Raw genomic sequence first — 21,475 nt, forward strand, 5'->3', positions numbered from 1 at the left:
GTCCAGTGAGTGTAAGTATGATGTAGTTTTATTAACAGCGCATTCGATTAATTCTGTGGTGCGTTAAAGGCAACACCCTTATACGACTTAATCGATTGAAACGGTTTTGATGGGGCTTCTAAAAGGACGGGCCCAACAGTTTGCACGCTATAAACACAATGAAACGAGTTCACGTTGTTATTGCGTGTTGTTTTATGCCACGTAGTTCGTCGTGTGGCTCGCCATGGCCGTGCTCGACATGTGCTCGATACAGGATCCCCAAACGAGCCATAAGTGCAACGATGGGGGTCGTTCTCCGCGTGATGGTGGGGTGAAACATCTGCCAAAGGTTCACGAAGGGTAAGGGCGTTTTGAGCCCTAATCTTAACTGAAACTTCTATGATTCACGAAACCCACCGTGGGTCTATTTCGAAATTTTCTTCAACAGACACGTATTCTATTCGAACAGAAGAATTCGTGGAAAAAGCCTTCAGTATCTTCGTTCACGAATCGTAGTGCGAATAATTTATCTTTCCAAAAAATTCTTCCGTATTTATTGTGAAAAATGATGGTTGATTTTCTTATTTGTGACTAAGAAAAGCGTTCTCATCTTCCTCGTTATACTCCTTTTGTGACAATGGTTTTAATTACCCAAGTCTGCGAGCTTTCGACGAATATTCGTAGCATTACGCATAAAGGAACAGTTCGCAACTCGGGAGACGTCACCGGAGACGTGAATTGCTCTAGTTAACACAAGAAAAGATGACAAAACTTTTCTGTAAACTTAGGTATCAGCGGAATTCGAGGAAATTCAAGATAGATATTTACGAGCGTCATCTCTTCTAAAGCATGCTTATTAAACACCGCACCTCTTGGCATTAAATTGCCATCAAATTGTTACTGCATTTTCTGCATTATCTTGAATCATCCAATCGTATTATGTGACAAGTTCATGCGATATGGCGTAATATTTTATGACGCGTAATATTTTATGGAAAAAAAAAAAAAAAAATAACGACCCTTATCGTTTTTGCCGTGCTGACAAGAGCAATTCAAAGCGCTCCAAATATTTCACTGAATTCATGAATAATTGTTCCTTGATGCTCAGCCCGCGATTCATGACTGTTTGATTACACATTAAATGCCCCAATAAATCGCCATACGCGTATCTCGTTTTCAAAAGGAAACGTAGTGATTATTTGCGATTGCGGTAACGAAGATAAAATCGTAATTACCTCTGCGACGAGAGAGAGCAACCCTTCTATCTAACCCTTTGATACGTACACGAGTTTAATTTAAATATAATTAATTAGATATTCAATCGCGCATTTTGCATATTCATAAATTTTTCGTTTCTCCAGTTCCACGGTCTACCAATATTATTTATCGGAAATTTATAATTAATCCAAGAGTCTTGGACACATGCCGCACTCTTAATGAGACGTCCGTTCGCAAGGGGCACAAACACGATTATTGTCCACGTGTATAAATTGGCACGACGGGTCAGCGGTGTTAATGAGTTAATTTCACGAAACGAACGTCACGCCATTTTTACAGAAGGGCGACTTAGTTATTTAGCGCTAGAATTGCGGCCCTTTTGTGCCGTTTAGAGACGACGTCCTCTCGTTTCTTAAGGAACTCCTCCCTTTATATATAGATTTCATTGTCACGTAAAGTAATGTTTGCTCAAAGTTCGTGCAAGCGACATAATAAGCCCAGTATGCGTCATTGATTATACTCCTGCTTCATGTTTGATAGCGCACTCATAACGACGCAGTTAATATAGAACGAAAGAGATTGAAGAGATCCTACATTGCTTATGCAATCTTGTTCTCAGAATAGTTGAAAACACACTGCGACGCTTTCTAATATTCGCGATTGCCGGCCTTAATCAGCTCGATGGATCATTTCAATTACAGAGAAATTTGATCTCTACTTAGGAAGTACTTTTCGCTGCGCTTTTATCAATCTTTCCGACTATCGTCTCGAATCAGATATACTTGGAATTTTCCAGAAGTAATCATTTTCCTATAGTAATGTTTCTCGCAGGCAATGAAAATATCCAACTTATATGGAAAAATGTTTTCGAATTGCTTGTAAATTCGTGTAAATTCTGTTCTCGGTGAGCGAATTGTTAATCCCGCATATTCGTGCGTACTTGAAATTTCTTCGACTGCCATGACCATGAATATAGTTTTAGCGCTGTGATAAAGTATAATAGAGAAATGTGTTTCCACGAGACAATGGCGAACGCTATTCTTTGTTGCTCGAGACCGAGATTCTTCCACTTCGTTCGTATCCGAAGCGAGGAGAGACGAACTCGCTCGGGTATATCAGCTTTAAAAAAGAACGTTCCGTGTTCGGTCGCGGCAGGCAGACGTGACAATTAGACGTTCCAATTTTCGTCCATATGCTAAGTCCCATCGCAGATTTCACTCGCCGGTGCGGAAAAACAAAGAGCACGGCAGAATTCAGGGAAGCCGAACCTTTCTGTCAATAGCCTGCCACATTCTCGAGCCGTCCCATTTACAGATCTGATTCGGCGACAGATACGATCGAGCACGTCGATCGATATGGTACTCTCCCATGGCGGATAAATATACACTTGAAGCACCTCTTCCGAGCTTTTATCTTCCGAGCTAAAATATTTCATACGATGGAATATTTTAATGATCCTTTACGAAACGTAGCGCGTCTTTAATTATAGGCAATAATAAAGGTTCCATCGCGGTACTGATAACAACAGATAATTATAAGATAAGACGTTTCAACGAACGTGATGTTATTTTCATTGTCTTATCAAGCTCGCGAATGCGAGGAATTAAAAACTATTAACGAAATTATTGTGCAAACGTATTCGGAAACGTTTGTGTTTTCGATCGTCGATGATTCGCGTATCATTCACCGTCAATGTGTGATGTGTGTGTGGTGTGTGTGTGTGTGTGTGTGGGGTGTGTGTGCGTGCGCGCGCGCGTGCGTATACATATATGTGTATGTGTGTGCCTATGCGCGATCTTATTCATATCCTAAAATTTCTCCGCACCGTATGCCTCGCTCCGTCATAACTCTCGGCTCTCCCGGTGTGTTTGTTTGACGACTCGTTTGCGTATTCAACATTCAGAGTCAACAATTGCGTGTGCGCCGCTTTAAATACACGATTCCGGCTCGCCCGGGTTATGCACGCGTGCGATTCGTAAGCGGCTTATCTGCATCGTCGCGAGAGAGGAAACAGACAAAAGGAAAGAAAAATGCACGCACGTCGTGAGTATCGCGATCTATGCGCGTTTCTGCATCCGCATTTACATGTTTCCACCATTGCCGCCTCTCTCCTTCATTCCGCTTTGTTTCACGCACGTGTGCGCATTTTGTCACGCATCGGGAATTGAATATCGAAAGATGTTTCCCCATTGTCTACCGTCGCGCGTTTTCACGCGTGGAAAGTAAATAGGAACATTTATAATGCAAATCAGGCCCGTACTTACTTTTAGCCGTTGCCTTATTCTTCTTTCTTATCTTAAAAATGGGACGCCCCAAATGAGACACACAGATATAGGAGATTGCGATCTAAAAAAAATAGAACGCGGTTAATCCTCGCTAAAACTCGACGTCAATCTTTGCAAAGAATCGATATATAGCTTACAATTACAATACGAACGAGTTATTTTAAAAAGAGGATAAAGGCGAGGGAGGTAAATCGATAATTGGTCTTCTACAAAGGATAAGGCTCCCACGCCTCTCAGCGTTTCTTCCTTTTAATAAAGTAATAGACTTATACGATTTTGTAATTTATTTCTCGAGAATATATATGTGGTAATAAAAGATCTTGATTATAAATCTTGCTGATAAGATTCGTCAGCAGTTTGAGAGCTAAAAAAAAATATTTATCCCAGAATATGTTTATGTCAAAGAGAATGTGAATGTGAACATGTCAACTGTATTAAATTAAGTAATCAATAAATTTTTAAACAAAGGTGATTAAAAATAGAACACAATTGTTAATAAATTATTGATGAACGTTTAAAAATTCTTATACATTATCTAAACACTTTATTTTATCTATTTTAATAGATAGTTTAGAATTTAAATATAATTTGCAAATTAAGAAAATATTAAAAATAGAAGAAATTGTAGGTTATGTTATAAAAATTATTTTATGTTTAGATTTTGAAAATGTGCGTTTAAGTTGTTATATATTTTGGCGTTTATATGACGTTATATATTTTGGGTTATATATTTATCTTCCTATTACACGTATAAATAAATTTTGTAACAACCCTTTTCTAGGTGTGTTTTTTCGCAGACGAGGAACATTCACAGTCACGACTTGCGGTGATCGATAGTAGGCACGACAATGATTCCACGAATTCTTCATTAAAAAGATCACCTTATCGGCATTTCATTATCAGCAAACTTGCAATCGAGATTTGTATTTTTCTTGCGCATTACAAATACTTTTATTAATCTACACGATAGTGAAAGTAATCTTACTTGCGTGCGACACAGCTGTTTCACTAGTTTGATCGAGATTATGCAACACAGTCTTGCAAATGTTTAATGACATTATACACCGCGCAATGGCGTACAAATACAGCATGATATACAAATTTTGCATCTTGAATAAATTATTCAAACTAGATATAAATTTTTGATTTATGCGTAATTTATACTCATAAGCAATAAATTTATGGAATTTCTGAAAAAATGTTCAAACTCTTTAACAGAAGTACGTTATCATATGTTCATAATATAGTAATTCACATTAACATCACACAACATTGGTAATTATGATAATTCAATGGTTACCTAAGAATGATAAAACATTTTTTTACAGGACGAGATGCGATTTAAGCACGGTAATTACAAAAATGTGAGAGAAAAAAATTTGAATAATTTACTTAATAAAAAAAAAATATCGTTTTCAAATTCGATTTTTACCGTGAAACGCAACGAATGTAAAATGAACAATATAATCTTCTAAAATGATATAGATCTTTTATTAAAATACATGTGTAAAATTTTCTATTAGAACATATTCAATGTATTTTGATATAGAAACATACAATACATGTACATACATACTTTCACATACCATTGATAGTACTCACTTAAAGTCACATTAGAAGTGGTAACATTTTTCACGACTCTCAAGTCGAATACATAATGCTTAGTCTAAACTTTATTGCCACTTATAAACGGCTGCTTTTTTATTGTACAAATAAAAATGAGGCAATTCCAAGTATATCACAAATTTTGTTGTATAACTTATCCCGCGAGGCATTATAAGGAAAATGGCACATAATTTTAAATAAGCTTGTTCTGCATAGTGATAATATGTCAAAGAAATCACTAAACATACGTATGGAAGAATTTACTAATTCTACAGGCAAGATAGATTTTACATCAAATATCACGCCTGCTTCGTATAAGAAAGCCGTAACATAATATAATAATAATATAATCTTGAGATTATATTATTTTATAATGTCTAAATATTTGGATAGTACGAGTTAATCCTGTAATAATAATCAATATTAACAATTAACGTCAAGGCATGTCACCAATATTCTGCGATGCAAGAGTAATATATTATACATTGCATATTTGCAATAAGATATTGCACTTAACACATATATCTCGTAACACTTACACACTTAAATATTGACGTAATTCGTTGTCTAGTGCGTATCTTAACAATATCTAAAAGTCTAAATTTAATAGAGATACAATTCACAATTGTTTGCGAAAAAACAAATTCGAGTTTCTCGCAATGTCGACGCTTGTCACTCTAAAGCTTTTTGTACCTTTTCTTTCATCTTCCCATTCGCTTACATTCAATCACGACGGTAACTGTATATTTATAGAGTATAAAATAGCTTACAATTTTCTATAGATTAACATATAACTCAGCAAACAACAAGTTATAGTTACAATTGTTGTAATTTCCCACTCAATAATGTAATTGTTATATGTTAACACACATATTATATAATTATATTGTTGAGTAAAAAATTACAATAAGTTATATTTATTACTAATAGTTATATAACTGTAACTTGGTATTTGCTTGGGAATTATCTACAGTTCATTATGATGAAGGCAATTTCGTTTTCAGCGTTGCAATGAATCGGAAAATAACCGAATTAAAAAAAATCGATTTGCAATTTATTTTACAATTCAAGTAGATAATAATTGTATCGTATTGTATTTTAATTATATGTATGCAGAAATATCTGTTGAATCGGAGGAAGAAAGTAATTAAAACTTTGTTACACAATTATCCCACGCAATTTCGTTAAGCTCAACATACGAAACATTTTGTATGTTTTCAGGAATCGATTAAAGAAATAATCATGTGAGATGTATTATGCAATCTATATACAATATATAATTATCATCATATCTTGTTTGTTTTTTAACATCCGTTTTCTGTAATTACTTACTTTTTGCAAAGTATATATTGAGATACGTCAGTATGTAAAAAATTGCATCGAATTACCTACGATCATGTTTATATAGGCACACGTGAAACATTCTGCATTCTTTTTCGTTGAGACATATCTTGGTATAATAGACTCAATTATTTATAATAGGACTGAGACACGATAAAAATTGCCATTTAGTAATTTAAGTGTCAAAATTGTCCATTTCCTACACTGTTTATTCTAGGTCTCTCTGTGGAGACATTCAGTAAAGCTTCGCATACAAACGGCGATCGGATCTGACGTTAGATTCTTCATTGCTGCCCGTTTTATCCATGTACAATACTTCCGATTTCTTCTCAGACGGTTCATCGACTGTCTTTTCTGGCGCGGCAGTCTATAATATTGCGCATATGTCGATTACGATAGGAATATTTTCCGAATAATATTATTTTCTTATTTATGCGAAGAGAAATAAAAAAATTTCATGAATCATATAATCATACCCTTAAAGACGTACGTCGTTTCTTCTTGAGATACAGGAACGCTATGATGCCAATTAAACATATTCCGACAACTATCATTGCTATGCCAGTACTTAACATCACTATTGGAAGTGCCAGTAATTTCTTTAAATTAGATGCCATCTCCTCGTTAACTTGTACTTTTAGGTCGAACCAAAACATCGGCATGTAAATCTTGGGCACGTCTCTGTAGAGCCTAAACAGACGTATCAATTTTTACTTTGACTAAATATTTTGCCTAAGATTTTTTTTTTTCTTCGAGATATATGGTTTGGTTTTGTGCTTTTTATCATTTAGTATATACTTACGACACGTGTTTCGATGGGTGTAGAAGAAGATTAATTTGCAATCTGGCTGCTACTTCTAAAGGAATTCCTGTCGTCTGAAATATCAAGCATGTATGTTTTCTTTCATATTTGTTAAATATCTAAGTGCTATCGTATAACGTGAAGCTTCGCATACAATATAGCACCATTGCTTTCTCAATAGCGCGTATTATCACGTTACATCCTCTGTGCCTGATAAACTGGATGACAAGCGATAAATTAGTATCTCGTGGTAGTAGCGGAGTTGACTGACCGTTGTTATGTCTATCGCGACGGATTTATCGTTCACGCCCTAAAAACGATTATTTAAATCGCCACTCACGGGTTCAAGGGTGATGGAGAAGCTATGGTCCTTGTCGTTGGGTGACATCCCGTCAACTTGGTCGAGAAGCACAGGATCAGACTTATAAAAGTGAGGTAGACTGATGAATACCGGCGCGCCGTAACGGCACGACGTTGTGTTTACTAAACCCAACGGCGTGCACTCGCCGTTGCAGTAACAATGACCCATATTAATGATATCCGGATTATCGTCGGGATAATCGTCCGAACTCTTCTCGGATGAGCGCTCGTCCGAGGCACTTTCGGTGGTCGTGGTGAATCCCATCTCGGCCGAATGCTCGGCCGCGAAGAAATCCTCGGTTGTTGTGGTTGGCTCGAAAAATTTCACTTGCTCATGTGGAAAACGTCGTCTCGTATCGTTTCCGAGGGTCTTCTTGTCGAGAGTATATCGATAAGCCTCAATGCCCAAATAAGAAACCGTTCCCTCGTATTCGTAGATTATCGGACTAGAATAATGTAATATAATGTGAGATGATAAGACCGAGAGTTTTATGTGTGATGTACGAGAAAATGCCAAAGCGGCGCCAAAGATTGATTATTCCTGATTAACGCGACGATATAAAGATAATTAAACGTATTTATTATGTATTTTATTACGTTGATCTCGCGAAATTGCGATCATTAGATAGGGAAAGATATTATAATTGGATTATAACATTATTTACATAATGATTTATTTATATAATGATGAAATTAAGAGCTCATCTTAATATTTAAATTTATAGTAAATTTATAGTAAAATAAAATCTTGATTTTTTTTTATGAAGAATCGTTTATTAGCAGCGTATGAATGGAAATTCGTGATAATTTATTCTATTTTGAATTTGATTATGAATTTGATAATTTTTTTACTAACCGGCATATGTCTACACTGAATATACTAATATCATCCTTTGTTCTGTTAGGTGGCCAAAATTCACCTGCACTGCCTTCGATATCATTACAAGGACTTTTGAAATATCTCGTTCTGTCTTTATAATTCCACTTTCTTAGGATTCCCAATTGGCTGATGTCCTCTTCGCCTGTTTCCATATTTAAATGTCCATCCATTTCAATGGAGCCATTTTTCTGCATAATTAAAAAAGCACTAACTGAAGTTTTTTTTGTAACCATAAAGTGTTTTTTGTAATTGAATTACACTCGTTGTATTTAAATTGATATAGATATACATATATTTGACGAAAGTTTGATAAAAGCGAGACAAATGGTTTTAATGCAACTTAGTGTAGCAAAAACAGACTTATTATGTTTATTTAGCAATTTATCTTTTAGTAATTCGATCGAAATTTGTAAATGCACTTAACTTATTCTATCAGAATTTATTCGTCCGCATTATCATGGATTCGTATATTCTTGTTAACTACATTGTGCTTTTGTTTGAGTTTTATAATATTTTTATCACTGATAAAACACCGATAAAATAGCGATTTAATTTATTTTCGTGAGTGACGCATGTTATCATTATCTCTACGAAAACCAGTAGTGTTTCAACAATATAATCATCACTCTCTTGAAGTGCTTAGAGATACATTTTTACGTGTCAATCAATTACTAATTTTTGTAAGAATAATAGCACCGATGTGATACGTAAATAGAATATATCTTGGAACGTTTTATTCGTTACATGGTATGACCTATATATGATCTCTTCCATTCATTACCAATTTAAATCTAGTTACAAGTACTCATCGACTATAACGCCATTGCCTAGTACCATGCAACTCAAATGCTCCATGCACTATTTGCTTGATATTAATAGCTTTTGCTCGTAGTGATCCCCAATGCCACTAAAATATTACCTTTGACATCAGTGCCTCAAACTGTTCATGAAATTGATGCGAGCAGTTTACTATAAAATGATAAAAAAAATCCAAGATTTTTTTATATTTCGAGAGACAGAGGCGTAAATAAAAAAAAAAAAAAAGAAAAATATTTAAAGTAAATGAAAAATTAAAACGAGTTATAATTTCCTCGAGAAACGAAATGAATGATGATAAAAGCGCGTCCTTGAAGTACATTTAATATATCGCATGCATTAAAATGGTTCTTTATTCGCGCTGATGACTAAGAATGAATCTTTAAGAGAAAAGAAGAGATAAGCCGTCTTATTAGCAGACATACCATATAGAGCCAGCCGAAACGATCATAAGTCGGAACATCGTCCACGGGCATCATTTTGCTCATGGTGAGTAGATTGTCGGAGTAACCTGCAAATAGCATTTCGTTCACCGTTTTACTGTTGTGGACTCGCCGACCAGTAGTAGTCAAGAGTATAGATAATGAGTTCTGCCATTCGGCTTCCCAGTATCGAATTTTGTGCACTGCAGACTGAAAAAAGATGATATATAGCATCGAATATTCTTATTTTTTTCTTAATCATTTGCGCTTTTATTTTTAAATCAAGCTAAAGTTTAAACAAGATGGAAATCCGAATCCATTCGGTTGTTTTGCCTTTATACGATTGTTTTATCGATTATTTTATTTTTCTAACATTGCAATTGACATTGAGAATTCAATTTATTGTATTAAGTATGCAACAAAAGCTGCAATAAATTGCAACTTACCGCAACGACGGGGTCCAAATTGGTGACGATGTCGCTAAGACTTCCATTGGTGTGCTCCGCGTCAAAGTACCAATACCGTCGTTGGAAATAGCTAACAGTTTTGTTCTCATGATGAAATTTAATGTTGTCCTTTTGTCTTACTTCCCTGCAATTCATAAGTGCACTAACAATTTCTATCTTTTTGTTTCTTTATTTGCATTTGCTCTTATATATGATAAAAAGATCTTGTAAATATAGTAAATAGTAAAAAGTAAATAGTGAAAAGATCTTGTATAATAAATTTTTATTAATTGTCCAGCATTATTCGTAAATTTATAAATTAGAAGTAAATATTATATAATAATGAAATACAAACTGAATTCAAACACTCATAGTAATCCCACTTGTATATAGGTTAATTTATATTAAATTTACGTTTAATTTATATTAAATTACGTTAAATTTACTAAATTTATGTTTAATTTATGTTTATTGGATTGAAATTAAATAATATAACATTTTCTGCATTAATTTAATCAATACATATTTTATCGATTGTTGTATATTCGCTGGAAAATGATATCTAACGATGATTTAGACACTGACCTACATATTTTACTTATTAGTATTAACGGAGCAATTGCTACGCAATCATACAGGACGTAATAATGATGATCATACCTAATATTCTCTTATTGTCAAAGAAGCAAATATAATCTTTATATAACTGACACAAGATTAGAGACGGAGTTAGATTTGCGGACGAATTTTAAAGAGGACTTTGTTCTATTTTAGACAGGTCTGAAGTAAAAATCAGCATGGCTGTTTATACGAGTTGATTTACTCCGAAAAGATCGCACATAATTTATATCTCGTTGATTATAATTTTATTTATATTGATGGCCGAAAATGATAAAGAAGAGGGATTGATCTGTTTTTATATATAGATTTTGAATCACAATCCTTAATCGTACACTAATTTGTAAGGAATATTGAAGCAATTAATAATAAAAATTGTTTTAAAATCCCGCTGGAAATTGCTTATTAATAATATCAAAGTCATAAACAAAGTCATAACAGACTTTTTTAATCAACTCAAATTGCTCAGATGTGTGAGAAGTTGTCAATCCAGTTAATAGCAATTTTTTACGAAGTAAATACGTCAAACTGTTTCATTATAAATCGCTTCGATATTTATCTATATAAATTAATGTATCACTGACGATTATCACAGACGTTCAAGCTCACTCTTTTAAAGTTTCAATTACACAGCTGAAGTTTGATTTAATTTGCAATTTTTTTTTCTTATTACGCTTATTTTTCTTATTAAATCATCTTATTCTATCATCAAGACTAAACTGTTTATGCTGAGGAAATTGTTCATTGAGATTATCGTGAATACCCACTATTTATCATCAATATTTTGTTTTTCGTGTGCGAATGTTCTTGCGAAATGTCGAATGTAGAAAGTGCCGAATGTTTCTTGAATTTTTGATTAATGTTTTGCACGATTATTTTGAAATACATTAAGTAATCCAGTTAAAATAATCCAGTCAAATTAAGGACACGAACGAGCGAAAAAGTGCATCTGTGGCACTTACCGAAGAATCGCAAGTACATGTTATTACGGTCAAGAAGAAAGTAATTAATTAGTCAATTACCTCGCACAAGCTCGCCTACGCATCGCGTGCGTGATTGGACCGGCATGTTTTATTGTTCATTAAGATGTCAATACAACGAGGTTAATTATTTCTTCATCATTGAGTTCATTGTCATCGTTGAGTTCGTTATCGCGTTGTAATTTTATAGTGAGTCTGATTAAAATAATTTTATCGTCATTGTACTTCGCATATGAAATTTTAGTGAAATTTTGCTCTTACCAAGATGTTTTTTAATTGACGGTATAACTGACGAGTCATTTATAATAAGGAAAACGTGTTTTTAACAGTTTTTTTTTTTTTACTGATTATGCATTTTATCACATAAACGTATTTTAAACTGACTGTCGATGATCCCAACTTGATTACGTAATGTTAAAGTTGATAATATTATGACATACTTAGCGTGATTTTTTTTTAATGTTTAGAATTTATATAACAAATTAACTTTTTATCAAATATTATATAACAAACAATAAACTTCTTATCTTAAAAACCAATTTTGTTTGTTTAATTTTCTTTGTTTGTATATGTTTTTAAGTTTAAAAGGTGTAACATATGAAATGATAAATAGGATGTTTAATTCGCAATGTTATGTTAAGCAGAATCGATTCGATTGAAATTCATTATACTCTAACTGCGGTCGACTACTGCACGATTATAATTTCATCTTATCTGAAGTGGCATGTGCGATGATTGCATGACCTCGAAATTTTATATTTCCGCGGTCATTGACGCGGTACTGATTACTTAAATAATATTTATACACGTCAAGAAATTGTGGCTGTATTGTGAAATGAAAACGAATTAACGCAGCCAAATGAAAGTTTGCAACGAGTCTTGCACAAGAAATTTATGATCTTGTGAATATATAAGGACATGCGTTTTCAATCCGTTTACTTTTTGAATGCCGATTTTATGAATTATGAATTATGATTATTCATTATCAAAATGCATTTGGGTCACACGCTTACCTGAAGCTGTATGGTCCAAGCTGTGTGAAATGCGGTTTCCTTACATACAATTCATGCGGATTGGTCCAGTTGAAAAGATATATTTTCAAAATCATCGGCGGGAGTTTACTAGTATCCTTCCATATTTCAAAGCTCTTGGAAGTTGGCGAGAGAGCTAATTCCTACGGATAAAAAGAAAGAAGATTTACTGCATTCGGTAGCCAGAAACAATGGCCGATGAGAGCAATTGTCGCTTTATAGTCTGATGATGTTTCACTGATTGTACCCAAGTGCAATGATGACAATGCAAATGATTTCCTTATAAAGTGGCACTTAAGTAGCTATTCAAATCGCGTTCTGCGCTGATGAATACACGTAACAGTTGTTAGTAACTACTTCACACGACCACAACAATGTAAAGAAAAAAAAAAAAAAAAAAAAAAAAAACAATTCAACGTGTCTTGATAAAAAAAAGTACTAAAAATGTTAAATTATTTATATATTATAATGTGCAGTTATGTACAACTTAATTTAAGATATCTCACTTATGATGTGACGTAGTGAGGAAAACTTATCACTACAATATCAATTTATGATTCACCAACGATCGGAAAAAAAAGAAACAAAATTATAATATAACATTTGAAAAATCATTAATTAATACTTAATAAACCAGTCGTAATCGAAATGATAACAATCAGATTTGCTGGCCGACGATATTGGATAAGAATCTATTCGCACCTGTTTACTAATCTTTGTGTCAGTTGCGGGAGTGCCTTAGTAAGAAGGACAAAGACGGCAAGATGCGGCACGATAAGTGTCTCTATTTTTATCAACACCAAGATTCGCGCGCGACGATGTTGCCGGTGGCGTGAAATGGAACCATTTGCGACGAATCGCGATACAGAGAAACATCAATTAATGGGACAATCGGCCACTTTTCCAATCGGGCCGGGACTAGCGCCGAGACAAGTGTTCAGTCTCTAAATGTATAGTATGTGGACCAGTTCAACGAGTGATCTTATTTATCGCAAACGACCTTTGCATGTAGTATGATACTTGACACGTTAATGAATATAGCTTATTTTCCGCAATAGTGGATGACGCGATCTCATTTATTTCATTCTGGAGAAAATTCGATATCGTGTGATTAATTATCGTTTGAAAAGTCAACATTCCAGGGTCGACATCGTTTTTTGTTGAAAATAAATCTCGAATTAAAAATAATTCACAATTAATTATCATGGAAAACAAGAGAAGAGCAAGATTATTTACTCATGAAGTACATAATAAAAGAGAACTGCTTTATTGATGTCCTGTTTCTTATAGTCAACAAGCATTTTTTACAATCTTATGCATTTTTATAAGCAATTAATTCATAGTTTTTTGTCACTTTGTTTTGGAGTGATAAAAAATAGAATCAGAAATAAGAAGCATCAGAGACTTAAAAATTCAAATTTTTTTTTATTAATCTCTAAGTGTTATTGATCTGACAAATTCTATATGATATATATATATATATATATATATATATATATAAGTATATATATATATATATATTTATATATATATATATAAGTATATATATATATATATATATATTTATATATATTTATATATATTTATATTTATATATATATTTTTTTTATAATTTACGTATATATATTTATTGTAATGTAAATGAAAATATTAGTTATCCTTATAGTGAACCCTTTTATCTTCAAATCAAGTATTCCGAATCTCATTTAATTTGTTGAATTATAATACGACTTTATAATCCACTTTTTCGAAAATATTTTGCATCTTATATTTATGACGCGGTGACGATGCGGTCAGACAGGCCGCGTTTCGTGTTATAAACGAGATTAGATTGTTAATGTCAATATACAAATCCGTTTCAGTCTAGCTCGTTAAAGGAAAAAAGTTAAACCAAATATCGAAGGTAAATGTCACTGCAAGAACAAGAAAGAAAGACGTCACGTATCTTGTTTTCAGTTATTGTTTTGTAAAAGGTTTTACGAAATAAGTGAAAAAACTCGTTGTCGCGAGTAAATGTAATAATCAAATCGTTCGCACTCACTTTTTGAAGAATCTGATGGAAGACTGTCGGCCATAGGAAACAGAGGGCACCACCAAGGGCGATCAGGAAGAGCCCTAGAATTCCAAAGCTGAGGGACTTATTCATCCACGGTCTCATGGTGACACATGTATATCCGCATGCGCCGATCTTCGTCTCCTCAGCATGTGCTCTCTGAACTCGAGCGGTCGGTTTACTTCTCGATCACTTCTCTCGCTCTTGCGTATCTCCAGGCGTTTCGCGCTTCAGAGTCTGTAAGATAAAACGTATCTAATCTACCGGTCAGCGATGAGTTTATGTCGTAGCCGCGTAAACATGTGCGTGTCCGCTGCGTATGCGTAGCGCGTTTCTTTAAGGCAATAGAGTTTCCATCCGACTAAAAATATGTAGGCGTCGGCACGAATAGACGCATTCATGGATTCACATGTGTATTGGCATTAGGATTGCGATGTTAAAATTTTCAAAACTAGAACTTACAAGCCAAAAACCTCGGACATTTCGATTGCAACATGTACAAAAATGCGTTTAAATTAATAAAATTGATTAGAATAGTAAATGAATCATTATTTCACGTCTAAATCAAAACGTCTAAATCAAAACAATATTTAGAAGATTTCTTAAAACCTCGGACTCTTATAATTATCCCGGACGCTTTCAGAAAATTCCCCCGGACGTCCCCGGACGCCCTAAAAAAAGGAAACGATATCCGGGGAAAAGAAGATGGATGGTAACCCTAAGTTGCTATGCATACCAGACATCTGTAAACAGATGTTTAAGGACTCTCAAAAAAAAAAGAAAAACTAATCACAAAAATTTTGGGCAAAATGTTAATGAACAAAGCGATTGTTGGAAAGTTGAGAGCTTTATAAAAAAAGAGTTACTTTTAGATTTTAGATATTTATAATTATCTGGTGGAATAGATATTTTAAATTTTTGTTATAAACTATACTAAATTATAAAATTTTGAGAGATAAACAAGATTTGTATATACGAATAATCGTAATGGGAAAAACGTTTTGAAAATCTATGTAAGAATATCAAGAAAAATATATTTATTATTCATGTCTGTGTACTTTGATTTGACAGATTGAATAATATATGATTGCATATATGATTGCATGCGTCATTAATTTAAAAGTTAGTATAGAATATTAAATACAGCTTATCCTTCATCTTCTTCATGATCTCTTACATAATAGCTTTTATAATCATTATAATCATACATAATCATTGAATTTGTAATCAATAATTACAAAGCAATTTGAAATTTGCTACAGATTGATCAAAATTAAAATTAATTAATACAAAGAAACTGAATTGATATAAAAAGCATGTTTATAAGATTATTTTAAATGCAAATAAATGTGGTATCTAATCTATAGATATGTAGAATGTAATATTATCCTACCTACAAATATAATGTAATCATAGTATTTATTTTTCATAACTTGTTTTAAGATATATTTATTATTTTAAATTATCGTATGATAATATGTGAATTATGCGAAAAAACTGATATAATATAATATTTAAGAAATAATTAATATTTGGTATATAACGTCAAATTAATAAATTGTTAATATTGTAAATATTTACATAAATACGATAATATCCTAGTCTATTATATAAATTTTGTATTGAAGTCTATATAAATTAAATGAAAAATATTTTTGTTTAACGTTTTTTTTTATAATTCTAATATTCTTTCTAATATTCATATTTTAGATTTAAAGAATAGTTAATATAAAATAATGGCATATAAAAGAGTTATGCAATAATAAAATTGCAAAGTAGATTTTTCTTGCTAGTCTAATCTTGCATCGAAATATAAGAGAAACAAGAAAAACAAAAACTATATACACTTCCAAATATTTTCGGATATCGCATTTAATAAAAATTAATACATTCAATAATATGAAATGATCGATCAAATATGTAATATGCAAATAATATAAATCACAATAAAGATTCTTTGTATACTAAGTAAATTGATGATGGTAATTAAAGTCTACATATGAATTTATTGATTAAAATTTTTTTCATGTTTTATCGCTGTGTTTACTTCTTGATTGCTTTATAATTTTAATTTTATTTTGTCATTGTCTATATAAATGTCAAAATAATTTACATTAAAAAAAATGTCATTATTATATTTGTTATATTTTGACTACTATACATTTTTTATTAAATATATATATAACTTTATCGCTGGAGAGAGATTAATTCAAGATTAATTTTTCTAAAGTAATTTACAGAAAGAACTCTGAAAAATCTTAAATTAAATTAGAATACTTAAAATGGCAAATAAAAATAAAATAAATATATAATTTATTTTTGCCAAATAACTTAGTAACTAAATTTATGGAATCTAAATTATAATTATAGAAGATTTATTTAACGGAAAATTTTCTCTAAGTAATTGGGACAATTACAAAAATATAATTTGAAATTCTTATTGATTATCCTTGTATTATGACGAATATAATTCCTATCGTATCACGTAATTTAATGTTAATTTCATGTGTAATGTGTAATTTTTATATGTATGTGTATACAATGATCGTGCAAGGTTATTTCATAACTCGTTTTTTGTCCCACATTATCTATTGCAATATCTATTGCTTTTATTATGCTCGAATGATGTACTTTTGATATATTATTTTTATCGCTCAAAATTTTTTATAAAGAAATTAGATTTTTTTATATTGTTTTTTTCATCACGTGTGGTTTATATAATTACATTTTTTTCTAATTGTCAAAAATTTACAATACATGTATTATTGAAGTATATAAGAAATAACAATTTGACATTATTATGAGCTGAATTATTTGTCAGTTTAAGTAAAAGTGAAAACATTTTAATTAATAAATGGTATACTTAAATTACTATATATAATCATCTTAATAAATAAATTTTTATGAGATTTATTGTGTGTGTGTGTGTGTGTGTGTGTGTGTGTGTGTGTGTGTGTGTGTGTGTGTGTGTGTGTGTGTGTGTGTGTGTGTGTGTGTGTGTGTGTATACACAATTAGAAATTGTATATTTCTAAATTATGTATGATGTAAATTAGTCTTGATGTAAATTAGTTTAGTCCAATAGCATCTAATTGTTATGCTATAAGCGAAAATAGTTTTTATAACGGATTCTTTGCAATTTATGTGCAATTAATTGTTTTATAAAATGCTTTATTACATTTATTTAATATTATTATACATATAACATTTATTTCTAATTATTTCACATTATAGCTTGTCGATTTCAAAATTGTGAAAGAGATATTTTCTTTTAAAATTTATTTACTTTAATTGGGAAACTTACTGTTCAAGAAGTTATAGGTCCTCTTTTCAATGTTGACATTGAAGCACACGGAAAATCAGCTTTCTGTTTTAAATACAAGAAAGGAAAACGACAGATCAGTGTCCGTCGAATGCAGGAACTGATACTCCACGCGTGTCTCTGCGATCCGGTTCTCTATACGACGCGTTTATTACTGACGAGCAGTGTGAATCAACAGGCAGTATCTAACGTCTGTTACCCCCTCCATTTAGGAAGAATTTTTCTCCGACCATCTCGATCCCTTGCGCCCTGGTGACCGCGCCTTATTCCCTTCCAGATAGTCCCCCTTATAACTAGCAACCCAACAAATTGACCACTACGATGCTCAAACGCGACCACGTGGGAAGACTTCGGCCTTCTGTCGCTTAGCACGTTTCTTATCGCACCAATTACACGTGACTCTTCATTCGGCAGATGTATGAACCTATGTGTGATCCATGTTATTTGTACATTAATTTATTATATCTTTAATAATACAGATATCGAATTGTCCGTACTATAAGCTATAAGATTAGAAAAATAATAAGAAGAAGATTGAAGGAAAAATGTACCATAAAACAAAGAACTTAAATAACTTTTTAAAAACAATTTATAATTAACATAGAACATATAACACAAGATATATTTCTTTTTCAAAATGTCAAACGGTTTGAAGGAAAGAGTTCAGGGCCATCAATGATACACAGAATGGGTTAAATTCTTTCGTCGCGACTGGGTTTGTCTGCTCTGCAAACTCTTCATTTTCATGACCAACCGTGAAGTAATTATTGTTCGTAGAAGTGATATTTGGAAGAAGAATAAATATTTAAACTAAAATTAAATTACTGTTCCGTAATATTACAAAAATTCAATAACGGTGCATACTTTTTTTTTTTATTTATGGATAGCATAATGAATGATTACATAGCTCCTATTACATCCATTTATAATGAATAATAATTATAAATCGTATTTTGATTAATTATATATGCCTCAAAAAAGATTGATTGATAATATTATATTTTTAATTACATTTTATCACGCATTTAAATATTTTATAAATTCATTACTTTTCTATGCTAAAGTCATTCATGTTGTATATTATTTAAAAAATGCAAGAATAAAATTATAAAATTTAGGTATAATAATTCTCAAGTTTTTGGTAGAAATGTATGCTAAATTTTTTTGTACACTTTTGTGGCACACTTCAACTCTACCTCCTGCCAATTAAGCCAATGGTGTGAAAATTGGATTTTTTGTTTGTTCGTTGCATGTGTATGATTAGCCACATATTTCATTGCATTTATGAGAATGCATATGCATATGCATAAAAATGGCTGACCTCTGTCATTCAGAATAAAATTTTGCTTAGAAAGACGTATAATTTACATGTACAAATAGACTAACGTTTTTCTGTTACAAGTACTTGATCTGACGAAGCTGCATGTCTAATAAATTTGAACATAATGAATAGCCTAATTCTTCTAAGAAGGACAGCCCTATTGACGAGGCAAACTTGTTAGCCTTGTTATGTCGCGACCTTACATAAATGTTGAATAAATTATTGTCACATCGTCGAACCGCGTCAGTGCATTGAATGGAAGTAATCCGATTTTGCACTTCATACGCACAGTTTATCGACACTTCCTTGTCTATGATTAGAATTCAAGAGATGAAGATAGTCCAACGACAAAGTTAATATAAAAATCTGTTTAATGTGTGGGCGGATATATAAATCGGTCAATACTTTTGCATCTATAATATTACAGGACGATACAATACACGTATCTTAAAAAATAATTTCTAGTTCTCTAAAAAGTAATCGTTAATTCTCGTATGAACATGTCGCGATATTAAGTTTTAATTGAATGTGAGCGAAAATTGTCACTACACATTTTTTTGGAAGCAATTAAAACAAAGTAGTGCTGGTTCGTTACGTCTGGAGGACGCCTTTTAATAGAATTGAAAGAATATTGCTATCGTAATATACCAAAGAGAGTTTTTTCATCCTCGAAATTTATTTATTGTCTGTCGACACACTCATGGCTGCCCATGGTACGTGCTCCTCAAGATCTCTAAGTAATCACTTTCAGACTCACTTGCAGCCAAAAGACAATTCCGTCCCGCCTTTAATCCTTGGTCTTGACCTCCTTTTTTCAGATATTACATACATTGAAGATAAAAATTGCAGTCAAACGCGCCAACGCGTGACACTCAAGAAGTGTGCCACGTGTACGTCTTCTTCTCACTTTTTTCTGTTTCCGTCGTAATGTCATTATTATTTTAGCTTCTTCACACATTTTTCACATTTTAATTCGTGTATAATGATACTATTAGAGATTATTACACGTATTTTTATCAAAAGCTACCGATTGTTTACGAGAAGTAGATCATAAACTTAATATTCCAAACGATCCGTCGACACCGGACAGACTGCCGATATGTAACTTGGACGAGAATGATCCCGCTCTTGGCAGATAGCAAGCCTATGAAGTGCCACCACCTCTCAACCCTTGTTGCCAGTCGTCATTGTTTATCATGTGTGAAAAATTCATTCGTGTTTTATATATACATACATTTTTCTGACTCTGTTGATCCGATGATCTCGATCGATGATCTACAGAAAGCTTATTGTATATATTTATTATATATGTCAAAGTTGATCTACAGAAAGTTTATTATACATCAAAAAGTTATGCAGTAAATAAAATCAAAATTGGGAATTAGTAGAAAATAATCAATTTTCGTGATTTTGTCACAAAACTGACGATGAAATGCTACGGAATATTGCCAGAGTATTAAAGACATTAAACACGAGAATCAGTTGCGTAAGCATTAAAAAGATAAAAATGCCCGTTTGAAGAGAGATTAGATGGGAGCAAGTTTAATGTTAACGCCCGCAGAGGCGTTTTAAGAGTAAAATTTGAGCCAATTTACAAAATTTATGAAAATTGCCCGATTGAAAGTTTATAAGTTTGGCAAACGGTAAACTTTCGTAATCTCTGGTAATTTTCAATAGCAATTTTTCTATATTTTCTTTTTGCACTAATATTCTTCGTGTAAATTATATTTTTCAAAGTTTTTAATGAGTATATTAGACTAGTGTGATATAGAATTAATTATAAAATTGAAATTTTTTAAATATCTCGAAAACGAAATAAGTATAAAATAATTTTTGTATAAATAATTTTTTGTAATTTGTACATTTTATATACATAAAGTATATAATTATATAAATAAAATATATTTATAAAATAATGGTAGCTTTATGTCAGATTTTAAACAAATTTTTGTACTTTTCTAAATGCTTGATTAATTTTATAAGTCACTGTATATATT

The 21,475-nt window shown here is 32.2% G+C and overlaps 1 protein-coding gene and 2 long non-coding RNA genes across 5 annotated transcripts in view; 2 read left to right on the forward strand and 1 right to left on the reverse strand.

Annotated features, from left to right (window-relative positions):
- The window catches only part of LOC148935433 (uncharacterized), a 115,442-nt gene extending 110,560 nt beyond the window's left edge, over positions 1-4,882 (forward strand). Inside the window, exon 3 of the long non-coding RNA XR_016140482.1 lies at positions 4,264-4,882. This is a non-coding gene — a long non-coding RNA (uncharacterized LOC148935433). The remainder of the gene's footprint in view (positions 1-4,263) is intronic.
- A 112-nt stretch (positions 4,883-4,994) lies between these two features.
- Positions 4,995-18,369, reverse strand: LOC105427455 (protein peste). 3 transcript variants are annotated; one of them, XM_011639174.3, is made up of 10 exons: positions 18,140-18,369; positions 14,825-15,073; positions 12,766-12,926; positions 10,155-10,299; positions 9,712-9,918; positions 8,447-8,658; positions 7,571-8,036; positions 7,231-7,304; positions 6,919-7,118; positions 4,995-6,795 (listed from the first exon to the last, which is right to left on the reverse strand). In XM_011639174.3, exons 2-10 carry the CDS (start codon positions 14,939-14,941, stop codon positions 6,767-6,769), a joined length of 1,611 nt encoding a protein of 536 aa, XP_011637476.1. In that variant the 5' UTR covers positions 14,942-15,073; positions 18,140-18,369; the 3' UTR covers positions 4,995-6,766. The 3 variants fall into 3 exon arrangements, with proteins under 3 accessions (XP_011637476.1, XP_011637475.1, XP_011637477.1); XM_011639173.3 differs by having other exon boundaries at positions 6,905-7,118; positions 18,140-18,348; XM_011639175.3 differs by lacking the exons at positions 14,825-15,073; positions 18,140-18,369 and adding an exon at positions 13,486-13,627 and having other exon boundaries at positions 6,905-7,118.
- LOC148935434 (uncharacterized) lies at positions 13,726-15,621 on the forward strand. The gene is made up of 2 exons (XR_016140483.1): positions 13,726-13,794; positions 14,646-15,621. It is a non-coding gene; the product is annotated as an uncharacterized LOC148935434 (long non-coding RNA).
- Positions 18,370-21,475: the final 3,106 nt, after the last annotated feature.

The sequence above is a fragment of the Pogonomyrmex barbatus genome, unplaced genomic scaffold (genome assembly GCF_055798465.1).
Source record: "Pogonomyrmex barbatus isolate J1 unplaced genomic scaffold, ASM5579846v1 scaffold5, whole genome shotgun sequence".
In the NCBI taxonomy this organism is placed as follows: domain Eukaryota; kingdom Metazoa; phylum Arthropoda; class Insecta; order Hymenoptera; family Formicidae; genus Pogonomyrmex; species Pogonomyrmex barbatus.

Coding starts and splice junctions, on each gene's coding strand:
- LOC105427455 (XM_011639173.3), bottom strand. CDS start 14,941: ATGAGACCGTGGATGAATAAGTCCCTCAGCTTTGGAATTCTAGGGCTC. Junction 8,037..8,446: donor TTCAGTGTAGACATATGCCG/GTTAGTAAAAAA, acceptor ACATTATTCTAG/TCCGATAATCTACGAATACG. Junction 7,305..7,570: donor TCTCCATCACCCTTGAACCC/GTGAGTGGCGAT, acceptor TTGATATTTCAG/ACGACAGGAATTCCTTTAGA.